Here is a 16731-nt window from a genome sequence, read left to right as displayed (position 1 = left end):
ATAAGACTTAAAATCACACACTGTAAAGTTGTTTCCAACTTCATCTTAAAAATATTATGATTCCTCTACATCCTTTGAAATTCAAATGAATTTTATACTCCTTATAAATTGTATCAATTGGTTAATTTATAATCAAACATTGATTAATGATTCAAAGTTTATAGCTGTTTATCATAACTCATCAGGAAATGAGTTTTATCTTAAACTTGAGTATCTTTTTCCTCTCATTCACCAAAAGAATTAAAATACATTCCTGTCCGATGTTTGCAATAACTGACTTTCTGTGGTTGCAATCATCTCTGAATTTTTTAAACTTTTTTTTTACCTGATGACCATGTTATTGCACATTCTTAAACAACCCCCTTCTCAGCCAATAAACACACATATTTTTGGAATGGAAGAACAATTGCTTCATTAGGGATATATGTATTTCTATATATGAATTTTATGAGAGAGAGAGAGAGAGAGAGAGAGAGAGAGAGAGAATGTTCACAAAATTCCACTGGGATCATTATCCAAAGCAATAAGTACTTCCATGAAAATTCAGTTGATGGAACTGCAGTGCCAGCCTCACCCAAGTTCTCCAGTCATAGGCATCAAGGTAAACCTAAACATTTGTGTGCTTGGGAATCTACCTAGGGTATAGATGAAGAATAAGATGCTAAGCATAAATATTATTTTATTGGTCTGCTTCTGGGTGACATTCATGTGCCCAAACATAAGACCACAAGGTTATATTGAGGGGGCACAGTTCCAAGACATGACTTATACATTGTTAGATATAAACTTAAACAGTATCAGGAGGATTTAGTGATTTACCAGGGATTAAAGAATCACATCCACATTCTTCCAAAATATGGCTTGAGCACATTCACTTTTATTCACAGTATCAAACACACTCTGACCCAGGTTCTTCTTTCCTGGGAAACTAAAACAGGTTCAAAGTATCTTTCTTTTCTTACAGTTCTTCCCTTTCAAGTCGTTCTCTAAACAGTAGTGGAAATAAACTTTCTGAATTGAAAACATAATCCTATCAGGAGTCTATTGATTTACTTAGGCTCATTACAACCTGATCCTTGCAAAAAGTTTTTCTTTCAGTTGTGCTCTCCCACATGCATTAAAGCTAAGTCCCTTGGTCTCTCCTTTGACAAGAATTCTCCCTGTGTATTTCCTGATAACTTATTTCCCCATTTCATTCCAAACACTTGTGTCAACCTCTTCTTGTTAATACAATACCTTCAGGTTAATATAATACCTCATTAGAGAGGATACATAATCAAAGGGTATAAATTACTTTTACTATTTGTTTTTTTTTCTGAAATCTAGGTTTGTACCCTGTTCAGAAAGTTAAAAGTAATATCTCAGCCCCATAATATATTGACTTAGAGTACATTGAATACCAGAAGCTCTTGAACAAAGAAGTGTGATTTCCCCTGCAAATGGTTATGGTATCTCAATCAGTAACTGTATGCTTTCAAATTTATCTTCTGATATTCAGTACATTTTAGGATAATAATTACATACGTCTAGTAAAAGCATTCTCTCCTGTGTAGCAATGACTGAACAATGTTGAAAAACTCCATTAAATTTTGTTTTCTTTTCAGAGATTTGGAAATTTTTAAGGATAAAATTGAGCAGAGATCATTTGGCTCAACTTACAGATATGAATATGATTACACTTCGAGATTTTATATTAATTAGTTTTAATAACAATGTCATGAAAATAATGAAGTTATTTCCCCATGTGTTCAGGGCATTAGAGCAATCCCTTGTATACATTATGATTTCAATAAACGTTTAAAAAGTGATTGAAATGATGAACAAATGAACTCCAAAAGAGAAGAGACATGAATATTTTATAGCAGAGACATTATGAAAGGGACACCAGGTTGAAAGATAGGAAAGTCTGCTGTTTATAGGATCCAGGGGGCATTAAGAAGGGTGCACATTTTTTATTTTTGAAAAAGTAAAATTTGGGAGAAGAGGAGCTAGATTTGAAAAAATGCAAATTTCCAGCCTACGAGTTTGACATTTTTTCTTTTCATGAATCAGAATATATCATTCTTGCCATATATTAACCTATAATAGTGCTTATTTTGAAAAAAAAATTAACAATTTTCCATTGGGGTATAACAAATGAGAATAAACAAAAATTCATGGACTTTAGGTTAGCAATAATGAAATATAGGCTTATTTTCCTAACCTTCTCAAAAATATTCTTATATCTTGAATATTTTTCTCATTTTTTATTCATATATTTAAATATTATATGTAAATATTTCTTTATTATTATATTTACTTAGTAGTATATTTTTATTTCCCACCATGGTAAGTTTTACCTCTAAAATTTCCACTATTTCTCCTCTAATCTTCTTTTTCTCTCTTATTTATTAAATTTAGTTTTGCATTGGCTGTGCTGGTATTAACCATGTTTTTCTTTATCCAATATATTTATTTAATGTTTTATGTGGTGCTGAGGATCAAATCCAATGCCTCACACATGCTGGGTGAGCGCTCTACCACTGAGCTACAACCCCAACCCCTTGTTTTATGAATAATTTTGAAATATTCTGTGTTTTCTATCGACTGCATCTAATTTCTAAAATTCTTATTAGGTAGCACTGAATCTTGTTTGAGGGAAAAATGTTATTCTGTGAGATTCTAATACAGCAATCACTGTGCAACAAGAAAGTTTGTAAATGTGGGTAAAATCATTAGTTTTTCTCCCATTCCAAAAGTTACCAGGAATTATACCAAATATTAGTTTTCTTAATATTTGGTTATTTAATTTATCATCATTTTCGATTTCATTTTTTGTGCAAGTTCTCTGTTTTTTTATTTTTTTTAACCCAAGGCCTCCTGCATCCTAAGCACACACTCCACCACTGAGCTTACTGAGCTAGCCACTCCTAGTCTTACATGGAATTTCTAACCAAAACAATATCCTATCCTATTGAAAAAGAAACATGCTTCCATTATCATGACCCCATATGCTGTCTGCCAGTTTTGATGTTTAATATATTGTTAAGATTTCTTCTTCTTGTTTCATCTTTTTATTTTGGAACATTTTGCTTCATCTGGAGGTTTGCTGACTTCTCATCTCCATCATGCATTTTTCCGGTTTCTCTCTGCAATACTCATCACCTTAACCTTGCCTCTCTTGAGAATCCTGGATCCCACTTCATGCATCTTTTATTTCTCTTTCTTGGTTTCCAGACTCATTATTCTGGAAAACATTCTTTAAAGTTTTTTTCCAGCATATATATCCCAAAACTTTCATGGCTGTTAACCCCCACCCCCCCTGGAGAGAACACCCATTCTCTCTTGAATGTGTATTACTTGCTTTACCCCAAAAGGTCTCACTCTAGAGATGGCCCATGTTTTCTCTTAAATGTGCTTCCACTTTCTTAATGAACTTCTGTCTATGACTTTGGATAAAAGTTCCTTGTTTTATTTTATTTTTTTGTGGTGCTGGGGATTTAATCCAGGGCCTTATGCATGCGAGGCAAGCACTCTACCAACTGAGATATATCCCCAGCCCTCCTTTATTTTTATAAAATTCAAGGTATCTGTATTTTTTCCTCACATTAATTGGTAGCTAGAGGTCTACAGAATTCTTGATTGAACAAAAGAAGAAAGAAGAAGAAAGAGGAAAAGAAGGAGCAGGAGAAGAAAAGGAGGAGGAGGAGGAGAAAGAGAAGGAAGAGGAGAAGGAGGAGGAGGAGGAGGAGGAGGAGGAGGAGGAGGAGGAGGAGGAGGAGGAGGAGGAGGAGGAGGAGGAGGACACAGGGAAGCATCATTTTACTGTTTCTACAATCCTGGTTTAATAATGAGAATAATAGCATCTAGTTATCTCTGATTTGTGGACTTTTCCCTTTTCCTTTATTTCTTCTATGTGGTCTTGTTATCAATAAGCACTTAAGATGTTCATGTTTTCCAATGAGTTTTCAAGTGTCATAAGGGTGTATTTTTTCTATCCTTCTCTTTGTTATACCTATGTATCATTTCAGGATGATATCAAGAATCCCTTTCTTACACAATTTCTTAAGTGATCCTGCCTTCAATGTCAGTATTTTGTCCTTTAGGAAATCACATATTATACCTCCTTAACATATTCATATATTCTCATTTGTGTGACCATGATTTTATTTATTTTTCTCTAGTTTATTTTATCATTTTTCTTTTTCTTTTTTGTAATTGGTGTTTTATTTATTTGTGTTCTAATTGTCCAGATTGAATTCATAGAAGTTTTCTTTTCTTCAGATTTTTTCTTTACCTCAGAGGTACTCAAAGTTGGGTCCTTGAACCAGCCACATAAGTATGACCAGGGATATTATTAGAAATATCAATCCTCAGTCCCCTCCAAGGCCTACTGAATCAGAGACCCTGGGGTTGAGCCTCAGTCTTCAGTGTTTGAATAAGCCCAACAGAAAAAAAATTCTGATACAAGCCCAGGTACCAGATAGTGTTTTACATCGTATCCTGTTGCTTTATGAATGGATTATTTTTAAATATTATATATCTAAGTATATCTGAGAATATTAATTTATGTTTTAAGTTTCTTTTCTAGTACATATATTTTTTTTCCTGTGAGTTAGATGTTATGCTTTCCTATACTTCTAGTAACTTTAAAAACTTCATTATCTGTTTTTCTTTTTCTTTCAGTCTTGATTCAACCCAGAACAAGCACCTACCACTGAGCTACTCCAGATGTTTTTAGTTTTATTTTTTGAAACAGGGTTTCAATAAGTTGCCCAAATACTCCAAATCTATGATTCTATTTTCTCCTTTTTCTTTCCCCAATCTTTGTGCATCCCAAGTAGCTGGGATTCTAGGTGTGTACAACCACACCTGGATTCATTATTTATTTTTATTTACCATTGAAACACTGTGTTTACTTTAGTTACCTTAGTAAGAAGGTTGTACAAATTTCTTCCACTAGTTTTATTTCAGTTAACTATTAATTTTGGCATGTCTCCTTCTTAATTTAGTTATTTGACAATGGTAGATATGAGAGTGCACTGGATAGAAATTGGCTTTAGGTCATTGTGGTAAGTCCTTTACTTTGCCTTCAAAGGTGATATAGCACTAATGCTATCAATCTCTTCTGGGTAGTTTCTTCAATATCTTTAAGGAAGGCACCTCAGCATCCTCATCTTTATTCTACATATCTCTAAGTAACTAGACTGGGGAGGGGATATGGGAAGAAATAAAGGTGAATATTATTTTTCTAAGTCAATTAGAAAACAATTTGGTAAGTCAACTTAGTAAACAAAATTTCAAATACTCCAAATCTATGATTCTATTTTCTCCTTTTGCTTTCCCCAATCTTTGTGCATACCAATCATGCCAGTTGGGAAATCTCTATGATTCTATGGAACAGGTGTCTTCTCTCTTAAAACCTTTTCCCTATGCATGTTTGAGCCTGGTCATTATAAATCAGTTTTATCTCATAACTTTCATTCCCTTTGCCCAAGAAAAATGGTAAAAATTAGTATTTCAATGAATGTACTCTCTCTTCTTTGTTCAACATTTAGTGTATGTTTGTTTGAATTTAGGAGGGATAAAAGACAAAGACGTGTGTGTGTGTGTATATATATATATATATATATATATATATATATATATATATATACACACACATCTTTGTCTTTATAAATACATACATATGTAGTATATATATGGAAGAGATTAAAGAAAAATGAAGACTTTTGTATAGATAATTTTATTTATTTGAGGTTCTTTATCATGTCATTTAAAATGTTCTTTAGTGTTTTAGAATTTGGAGGTATAAATTTTTATTTATCTAAGTTGACAGTTTTGGATCATTGCATTGTTAAATGATACCATTTTTTGAACGTTTGGTCACTTATTACTTGATGAAGAGAAAGTGAAATTATAGGACCACCAAGTGAAATGTATTCTCATCATTAATATATGAGTGTCTGTAGTAATGTATTTAATTAATCTAGGACAGATATGATGATTTCCTCAGGACTGTGTTACAGATAATTATAAGGCTATATCATGGAGACAGTTCAGACATCTAATTATGTATATGGAAAGTGACTTTAGTTTTACAAAAGTCAAATTCAAAATGCATGAAAGTAACACGAGGAAAAAAACAAGATATATATTTAAAAGCAACTAACATCAAAATTTAATTGATATGAGGAACATAGCGATTGACAACAGAGTAATACTAATTACAGAGTCTCTCACAGATAATGAGACACCTTAAAAATGTCTAAGGAGTATTGTTTAAAACAAGAAAAAATATCAAGAGAATGTAATCTTTTAAGTCAAGAAAGATAAGTTTCCACAGACAAAATAATTGAGATGGTCAACTACTTTCAAAAGCCCAAAGAATCTAAGTAACCAATGGTGAGATGACTGTTAGAGCAGGTGAATACACATCCTAGTTGGCCCAACTAAGAATTGCTCCAATAGGAATTTAAGCTTCTTATTCTGTGACAATAATTATTAGAGCTCCCTTTCAGCTCCCTTTACTCAGATAAAACATATGAGTATGTTTGAAAATTATATGAAATTGTTACCATAGAGGTAAAGATCATACTATGGATAATAAAGGGACACACATATGATATGTATATCTATCCATCTTATGTATAACAATTTGATATAAATATGGAAAGATTAAACTATATTATATATTAATGTGTGCAGATATATATGTAAATATAGATTTAAAGTTTAAAGTATACTAATATATGACAGAAAATTAGTGTGTAATTAGAGTGGGAATTCAGCTCAAAGGAGAAATATTTTGTCATATAACTTTTTATCACAAATAATTTGAATGTCTTATATTACAGATATGAGGAAACAAATAGCAAAAAGATTGCAATTATAGGTGAAATGATCAACAAAGTGATAGTTCAGCACTGACTAAATTGAGAAAGGGGCTACTTTAGATTACAGTGAGGATATGTCCTTATTTAGAAATAGGAGCACAATGTAAAATGTCAATTCTCTGTGTTAGTTTGGGAATTGAAAAGAATTTCTGAAAGTTTCAGCAGAGATAAAGCTCAATGCATACACTGTGTATGGGTGTATTTGTGTGTTTGTGTGTGTGGGGGGGTGTGTGTGTGAAAGAGAGAGAGAGAGTGCAAGAGAGGGAGAGAGAGAGAGAGAGAGAGAGAGAGAGAGAGAGAGAGAGAGAGAGAGAGAGAGAGAGACTCTGAAACACTGTTGCACAGATTGTGTCTATAACCTTGCTGAAGCACTGGTTAGCCTGCTGTTCAAGATCACTTGTTCTTCACTTTCTTTTCCTAAGAGAGTCTTAAGCAGCCTGTGTTTTTACAACAGAGTTGCTTTTACCACTGCATAATTTCTGGACCTGACTTTAGAATAGATAGTAGTAGGTACTCTACTCATTTTCATTTCAAGTTTAACTTGCATAGGTCTGAGTGGAGATTCTTAGTAAACAGAGTAACTGATCCCACAGCAGTTTCAGAAGGGAAATCACTTTTATTCCTCAGTATAAGAATTATTAATGTCATTTCACTCTTGATTCAGTCTCATTCTTAAACTTTAATATTCACTAGGCTCTTTTAGTCAAATTACTAGTCTCCTAAATTTGACATTTCTTTTTTTTTTCTTCCTTAGGATCCATTTCTGGGAAACTGTTTTGAACAGGGCTCCTCACAGTTTTCATGTTTGAATTCAATACCACGACATTTCATCCTTCTTTTTTTATTCTTACTGGCCTCCGAGGGCTGGTGGGTGCCCGCCTATGGCTGGGACCACTCTTGAGCCTGATGTACATTACTACAATGGCAGGAAACTGCACAGTAATATACTTGGTGAGGACTGAGAGGAGTCTACAGGAGCCTCAGTACCATTTCTTGTCCATGCTGGCTGGGGCCGATATTGTCCTCTCTATCTCCACCCTTTTGTCTGTGCTCAAGGTCTTTATCCTTGGCCTCTATGTAATTGCATTTGATAGTTGCCTCACTCAACTCTTCTTTATTCATACATCCTCTTCCATGGGCTCAGGTATCCTGTTGGCCATGGCTTTTGACCGCTTTGTGGCCATCAGTCACCCCCTGCAATATACCACCATACTCACCAACTCACGAGTCACCAAAATGGGACTGGCAGCCTTTCTGAGGGGTGTAGCACTCATGACTCCATTGCCCATCCTGCTAAAGAGGCTGCCTTTCTGCAAGGGCCAGATGCTCTCCTATTCCTATTGTCTCCATCCAAATGTCATGAAGCTAGCTTGTGGTCAAGTCAAAATCAATATTTTCTATGGTCTGATTTTGGTCATCTTTTCTTTTGGGATTGATTTTCTCCTCATAGCCCTTTCTTATGTTCTGATATTCCAAGCAGTGCTGGGTATTGCTTCCAGAGAAGGACAGATGAAGGCACTCAATACATGCTTGTCTCATATCTTTATTGTGTTTATTTATTATGGACCTCTCCTGGCAATAACTGTAATGCATCGAATCCACCACAAAAGTTCTCCATTGGCACATGCAGTCCTGGGAAATATTTACCTCTTTATGCCCCCAATGCTCAACCCAATTGTGTATAGTCTGAAGACCAAACAGATACGTGCTGCTCTGAGAAAATCTTTCAAGGTCCAGCAAGCATGAAGAATTAGAAAAGTTAAATATGATTTAAATGAGGGAAAATAGAACTTTCAATTTTATAATTATTTAAAAATTGAATATTCTTGCTGTAATTTTACATATAGGATGTGGGTATAAATATGAATATGATGATAAAAATCTTCTAAATTACAGTTTATGAATAAAGATTATACATTTATGTATTCATAATATTGTCTTTGCTCCCACATTCCTTAACATGTGTTTTGAGATATTTTGTGAACAAAGTTGAAACAAATGAGAAATACTTGGCTAGATTATTCATGCAGCTCCTTGTCATAGATAGTTCTAATGTTTTTCCATATTTCCTAAGAAAGTTTATAATTCAACAATTTTTCGAGAAGACCAGAGAGTTTAGCAAATCTCCAACCATATATTCTAACTTTCCATTTTATTTTCTTTCCATATGTTTTATTATATTTTCTAAATTCTTCCATATTATTTTGACTATATCAAATTACAGGTACCTGGATCATAGTAGAAAATGTATAAATAATTTTGTGTATTACTCTGTTTGTTTATCCAAGATTTGAGTCAAATACAATAAAATTCTTTCCAACTCCTCCACTAAGATATGAAAATCCATATTTTTTAAAAAAGTTGTTTATCCAAGTTTCCTACAGATTGTACCATTGTTACTATGTTTACTGCTTTTTATTTTCTCCACAGACATGGAACATATTCTATATTATCACTGAGGAAATTTTTACTAATTTATGATCTTCATATAGGTGTGAGCACTCAGTCAAAATTAAATTATTGAAATTCTGCTCCAAATTCTTCCTTTTATTAAATTCCTATTGTATGTAAATTATGATTAGAATGTCTATGTTGCTATAGTGAAAAGAATCTTATTATCTCTATGTACCTCCTACATTTCTTCACCTTTCACTCACTATGTCTCCTAAATATATCTTAAATGTGTCCACTCATTTACATTCTATATTTTCTTCACTAGTTCAATGTTTCACTTCACTAGTTTAATGTTTCCTTCTTTATCTATTTTAATTTCTGAATTTTCCCACTTAACATTAACTCATTCTCAAACAATTGCTTACTTTGCTCCCTAAACTGCAAAACAAATATGATCATGTTGAATCTTTGAGTTTTTGCAATTGAATTTTTTGTCTGTTATGACAAATTTAACTTAATGCTTATTATATGGGAGGCTGTCCATGATCTGACCTTTTCCCATTTTCTTTCACACCCCATTCTTACTAAAAAATCTTTAGTTCTCTGAACAATGCATGCTAGTTCAGATTCTTTTTATATTTTTGTATTGTTTAGCCTTATATACACTTCACATTCTTTATTAAGGAAAAAATGTTCATCATTGGAGATCCTCTTGTAAGTTCTAAAAAGAAAAAAAATACATATATATATATATATATATATATATATATATATATATATATATATATATATATATATCTCAGAACTGGAAATTGTACCCAAGGGAACTCTACCACTGAACTATGTCACTAGCTCTTTTATTTTAATTATTATGTTTATTTTTGAGATAGTATCTTGTTAAGGTACTACCCTGCTTCAAGCTTCCCAAATTGTTGAAATTATAGGCATGAATCACTACACTACCCAGTTCTTCAACCAACATTTTGTTAATGAAATTTCATCGTTGACCCAATGATCCTGAGTGCTGTGGTCTTGTGAGACTGAGCCCTTGCTCATTGGTATCTGATGCTATCTCTTGACAGATGGTGTCAGAATTGAATCAAATTAACATATATCCAACTAGTATCCACTGGAGAATTGTTTGCTTGGTTTTAGAAGCATTCTGTGCTATATTGAGTAGCTATGAGAATAGGAAAAATCCTTTTGGTTGGTTTCCCCCTGTATTCTCAGTGTGTGTGTAAGGGGTTGGGAGATGGAGAAAGATTAAAATACAATAGAAGAAATAATAAAATTAAATATTCAAGAGACTTCCAAAAAGAAAAATCTAATAATAGATAAAATGCTAAATAATATATATGAAATAATGTCTTAATATATCATCAGAGTGACCTTGACTATTGTGAAAATAGTATCAAGGTGGTAGACATTAACCCAACCCAAGAAGAACATTTCAACATCCTGCAAAAAATATTGAAATTGGCTAATAGAATACTAACTTAATATAATTAATATATGTTAATACCAATTAATCAATTAAATAAATAAATGTAAAACACTGACTAAAGCTCTTTTAACCACCGCTTGCTATTATCCTTTGCCACCCTTCCTTTCCTGCAAACTGTCTTCAGTAGTTGTACTCTATTACCTGTATCTCCTTTAGGTATAGTCCTCTGTCCTACTCCCATACCTTTGCATATACTTCTAATTTTGCCTAATATATTCAATCTACTTTCCCCTGACTAAGAGCTGTTAGTTTTTACTTTTTTCATTTCCTCATTTTAGTCTCTGACTCTTACAGCCTGGTTAATACATCTCACAGTGATCTGACCTTACCTTTATGATGGACACTGTATATCCATTATGTACTCTTTGCCTTTCCGCATAGACTCTATTCAAAACTAAAGCAATTTTCTGCATTATCTTCATATTCCCAGATCTCAGCAAATAAGAAACATATCAATTAGTTTAAAAGAATTATGGAAATGAAGAAGATGGGTGGGGGGAGGAAAGGAGACAGTCTAGCAGTTCAGCAGACACAAAGGAATTCATCATGTTCAGGAAACTTGTTTCCACCTGTTATTTTCCAGGGCTTCATATAGGTACCTGGAATACATTTTTGAACAACAGAAGAAGTTTACTCACCCTTGTGGAATTTACATTCTAAAAATGAGGGAAACAGGGAAAACACAAAGCACTACCTTTTCTGAGAATATTGGTTCAATCAGAATAATACTCCAAGTGAGAAGACAGGGTGGTTTCTTATATACACAGTCTCTTCTTCTCAGATGACCATTTTTCTCTCCATACCATGTCAGATACTCTTGTCTCCTCTGAATTTATCCTCAGACGTACATTTAGTGTTTTTCAAACAATGAACTCTTGTCTCCTAAAGTTTATTCCCTGCCCATCAAATGAAAAAGACCTGGCCTGACTATGCTAAGTAAATATAGATGTGTTGTCCTGGAAGAGTAACCTAAAAGCTGGTGTTTTGCATTTTTTAAAATTGTTCTTTGACATTTGTATTAAGTTTTAATATTGATATAATTTTACACTTTCAAAAAGTCAAATAGATCCCCTTATTGTTTATCCATTGACACATTAAATGTTAGATAAACTTTCATCAACTTTAAATTTATCATTTCTAGTTAACAATACAAAAATATTTTTACCTCCCCTAATTTTCAAATTTTTCACTTATGCTAATGGATGATTCCTTGGAAGAGTAATTTGAAATTTATAAAAACAAGTTAATGTTTTTTTTTTTTTTTTTTTTTGCTGCCTAGTTCTGGTTTCATTGCTATTTTCCATAAGATGGTCATTAACTGCTCAGTTTCAACAGACTTTCAAGGTACACCATTTCATGTGTTTCTTTAAAAGAGAAAACAAAACAGAAATACACATATCACACACTGATGTTTACAAATACTCCCATTTCACAATGTGGTAATTTTCTTCTTAGACAATAAACAAGACACCACCATCTTGGCAGACAAGAAAATATATCAGTTCTTGTAAAACCATATCTTGAAGTGATGACATATTCCCTAGAGAAGCAGATAGATCAAAGGGCAGAGAAGGTCAGGGTGTCTCTTTGACTAAGGCCATATGGGACTACATAAAGTTTGCCTTGCTCTTGAGTATCTTGTGCATTGCTAACCTTATCTGTTTGGTTTTTAGGCTATAAACCAAGGGATTAAGGACAGGAGTCAGAAAGAGGAAGAGATTGGCCATGGTGACATGGAGAAGAGGAGATGTGAACGTACCAAACCTGTGAATTAAGGCCAACACAATGAGGGGCACATAAAAGATAAAGACAGTGAAGATGTGAGAAACACAAGTATTAAGTGCCTTAAGTTGACCATCTCCTGAGGTAACACCCAGCACTGTTTTCAAAATCAAGATGTATGAAATGACAATGAATATAGAGTCAATTGCAAAGGAGCAGAGGACTAGAGACAGTCCGTAGACAATGTTGACTCTCACAGAGCCACAGGCCAGCTTCATCACATCAGGATGGTAGCAGTAACAATGGGACAGAATGACACCTTTGCAGAAAGGCAATCGCTTCAGCAAGATTGGCAAAGGCACCATCAACAGCACACCCCGAAACACAGCTATGAGCCCTATTCCTATAATTCTAGGAGGAGTTAAAACCACAGTATAGTGCAGCGGGTCACAGATAGCTACAAATCGGTCAAAAGCCATGGCCAGCAGGATGGCTGACTCCATGGAGGAGAAGGTATGAATGAAGAACATCTGTGCCAGGCAAGAATGGAACTCAATCTCCCTGTGATTCAGGAGGAAGAACTTGAGTACTGTAGGTAGAGTTGATAAAGACAGACCCACATATGTAGCTGCCAGCATAGACAGGAAAATGTACTGAGGCTCATGAAGGATGGAGGTGGTTTTGATAACGAAGAGGATGGTGCAGTTTCCTAGGAGGGCAACTAGGTACATGAAGCCCACTGGAATAGAGATCCATATTTGTACAAACTCCAGTCCAGGAATGCCTGTTAGAAGGAAAGTAGGTGGCTGAAACCAACTCTTGTTTGTAAGCTCCATATCGTGCCCAGAGCAGTTTTCAAATGTTCCTGTTGCAAGAAAAAAAAATCATAAATTTTAAGATAGGAAGAGATAACTCATCTGACTCCTCCAGGGCAGTATTAATCCTAGATATGTTTACCTTAAGGAATTAATCCTTAGAAAGTTTTCAAACCTATCTGAATGACTATTTGCAGTTAGATCAATGAATAACTGCTATGAAAATATAAGACTATTTTAATTCCTTTGATCTAGAACATTCAAACATTGATCAAGTGAAAATGAAACTTGAGAACATTATTTATTATCACAATTCTTAGAAAAAAAATCACTCTCTCATGTCTTTCCTTCTTGGTATTATTTAATTATATTTGTGTCTACTCTTATTTTTAGTCATCTTGAAAAATCTCTTAAAGACATTGTAATACTTCTCCTCCATTAATATCATACCTGTGAACACTCAGGCATCTGGAAATATGTGTGGTTTTCTTGATATTTCTTCCTGTAAAAATAGACAACAGGTATTTCAATAACTCACATAAACTCCAATTCACTTTTAAAAATTTTAAGCAATATGTTTCACTATAACAATGAATTTCTGGGTTCTCTGTTATTTTTGTTGTTTTTATGTTTTTAATTTGTTTTAATTAGTTATGACAATAGAATGCACTTTGGTACAACATATATAATTGAGTATAATTTCTCATTCTTCTGGTTGTACATGATATAGAATCCCACAGGTCTTATAGTTATATAGGTATATATAGGGTAATAATGTCTCATTCATTCTATAATCCTTCCTATACTCATACCTTCTCCCCTCCACCTAAAATAAAGTAACTCTATTCTTACCCAGCCCTCTTGCCCAATTGTGAATTAACACCCACATATCAGAAAAAACATCTGGCCTTTGGGTTTTTTTGGGACTGGCTTATTTCAGTTAGCATGATATTCTCCAGCTTCATCTTCATCAATATATAACAATGATGAAATTATTAAAGTGGGCATTATAATTTCTCAGCTGATGCTAAAATAGTATCAAACAACAACAATTTCTTGAAAACATTTGAAATATCTCTTTTCCAAAATACAAAGGCAATGTATTAGAAACCAACAAATACCAATATCTTAATAAATGTCTTAAGGTAGCATAATTGGAAGAAATGGTATTATTTTATGTTTTTATACCACAAAGAAGAGAGAAAAGATACTACTTAAGTTTGGTTAAATACATTTAGATTTAAATACTTTAAAATTGCAATTTTCTATACAGAAACAGTAAATACTGATGGAACTAGATTTTAATATGGAGAAAGGGGTAAGAAGGAAAGTACCTAACCAATATAATCCCTTAACAAGAGGAGCATGAATCCGAAACCAATGCCTTTTGAAGAATTAATATCAACTAAAAATATGACAAAAAGTCCAGAAGTACCAGAACAAAAGTTAAACAGAAGTTAATGAACCTTTTTTCCCCTCAGAAAAAGGGCTATAAGCACAAAAGATTCTGGCAAGAAACTAGTCCATTTTCTTTTCCTCTCAGCCAAAATGCAAAATTTTGAACCATTTTAGAACTATGTAAATTAAAAAAAAATATTTTACATGTAAATATATCTTTGAAGAGCAAATGCCACTATTTACTATTTGCTGATTTCCATTCACGGATGTGTAGACCTATGTTTTATCTGATCAATCTCTATGCAGACATTCTCAGCACTGCCTGCCTGCCATGCCATACTGCATGCTTTCATGCTATGACTATATTTTTAGCAACTTAGAATACTGAGGACAAATAAGCCTAATACAACTCTACCATCTGGACACACAGAGTATCAGAGTCACTTAGCTTACTGAGAAAAAAGTCATAATGCACAGTAGACTGGAGTGTCCATACACACTGCAAATACTGCCCAACTTATCACACTGTTTCTCAGCACGTTAAGAGAAGAACTTTCCTGTAAACATGAAATTCTCACCTACCAAATCACCTCACCCATCTTAAATATGCACAGATACACATACTACAAATTCTTTTTTTTAGTTTTATTGATTTCATTTTTTAAATACACAACAGCAGAATGCATTACAATTCTTATTGCACATATAGAAATACAATTTTTTAACATACTGAACATACTCTACATACAAAGTATGTTCATGCCATTTCATGCCTTTATACAAGTATTCTTATATACACATATAGTCAGTTCTCCTTTTGCTTATCTCCTCCAGAACACATTGAACCTCACTCACTGTTTTTATACTCATTTTTCCCTCTGTTCTTCGCACTGATTCAGGCACTGCTTACACAGCCAGCATCAAGCCCATTATCAACATCTTGCAAACACTAGAGTAAAACTCAAGGATGCACTTGGTTCTTATCACTTCCTAGTTCATTTTTATACTTCTTATATCTACATCCCTGGCTCTCTTCACTGGGTATACCTTTTGTTTCTACCAATTTTATTTTTTAACCCAAATGGGTTGCCTATGACTTACTCATTTTCATATCAGAATTTTTGTGCACCAGTTCATCACATACTCAAATGTAACCAGGACTTATCTAAACATGACAGCTATTAAATCAAAAGATTAAAGATCAGTATATATTCAACATTCTATTGATATAGTCCTGTGATTATTTCATATCACAAGAATCCCTCCTCCCATTAAATTCTTACTGAAAGCACTACTTCATTCCTCTATTTGACACTTATTACATATTATCTTCTGCCTGTTACCTAAGTGAGTTTCCCTTAACCAATGGGACTTTAAATATCTTTGAAATTGTGATTGTAGATGTCAAAGATCAATTAGGATTTTCCAGATCTGCTTGGACATATGAGGCCCATAGTAGATTTTGTTTCAACAAATAAATCAATAGTTTAGAGGGTGTTACTGTAGCATATTCTTCATAAATATGGTGAGACATAAAACTCACCAGTAATCAAAGATCCATTTTAAACTCTGATGTATAAAAAGATTTCAAGGCCATACTTTCTCTAGGAGTATTTAGAACTGAACAACATATGTCACTAAACCTGAAAGTAGAAGAAGAGATGTTTATAATATGATAGAGAATGTTCTAGAATTTGTCAACTTACTCAATTGCAAGCTATCTTTGCCCAGATTTCCATGGACCTTTTGGGTAGGTTATCCATTCTAGTCGAAAAGATATTCTTCCCACTATACTTGGAGATCCAAAGACATTTAGCTAACTAGTACCTCCCATTTCTAACCTCCCCTAAAATACTTTTTAAATGTTTTTGTAAATTTGTATATTAATGTTATACTTAGTAATGGGGGTTCATTTTGCCATATTCACAAATGTACAGAATATACTTTTTTCCACTTCAATCCCAGTACTTCTACTTTTCCTCCTTCCTCCCTCTCCTGTTCCACTTTCAATCCTGTAATGATC

General features: G+C 33.5%; 2 protein-coding genes across 2 annotated transcripts; one reads left to right on the top strand and one right to left on the bottom strand.

The window, feature by feature from the left end:
• The first annotated feature begins 7676 nt into the window (after positions 1–7676).
• On the top strand, positions 7677–8621 carry LOC124091136 (olfactory receptor 51E1-like). The gene has a single exon (XM_046442106.1). It carries the CDS (start codon positions 7677–7679, stop codon positions 8619–8621), a length of 945 nt encoding a protein of 314 aa, XP_046298062.1.
• Positions 8622–12380: 3759 nt separating this feature from the next.
• On the bottom strand, positions 12381–13331 carry LOC124091135 (olfactory receptor 51A4-like). Its single transcript, XM_046442105.1, has one exon. The coding sequence runs from the start codon at positions 13329–13331 to the stop codon at positions 12381–12383; it is 951 nt and encodes a 316-aa protein (XP_046298061.1).
• Between the last annotated feature and the right edge of the window lie 3400 nt (positions 13332–16731).

Source organism: Marmota monax, unplaced genomic scaffold, assembly GCF_021218885.2.
Source record: "Marmota monax isolate L192 unplaced genomic scaffold, Marmota_monax_Labrador192_F-V1.1 WCK01_AAM20220418_F8-fsc00068, whole genome shotgun sequence".
Taxonomy (NCBI): Eukaryota; Metazoa; Chordata; class Mammalia; order Rodentia; family Sciuridae; genus Marmota; species Marmota monax.
Note: the sequence above shows the minus strand (reverse complement) of the source record. Positions and strands in the feature narration are given on the sequence as shown.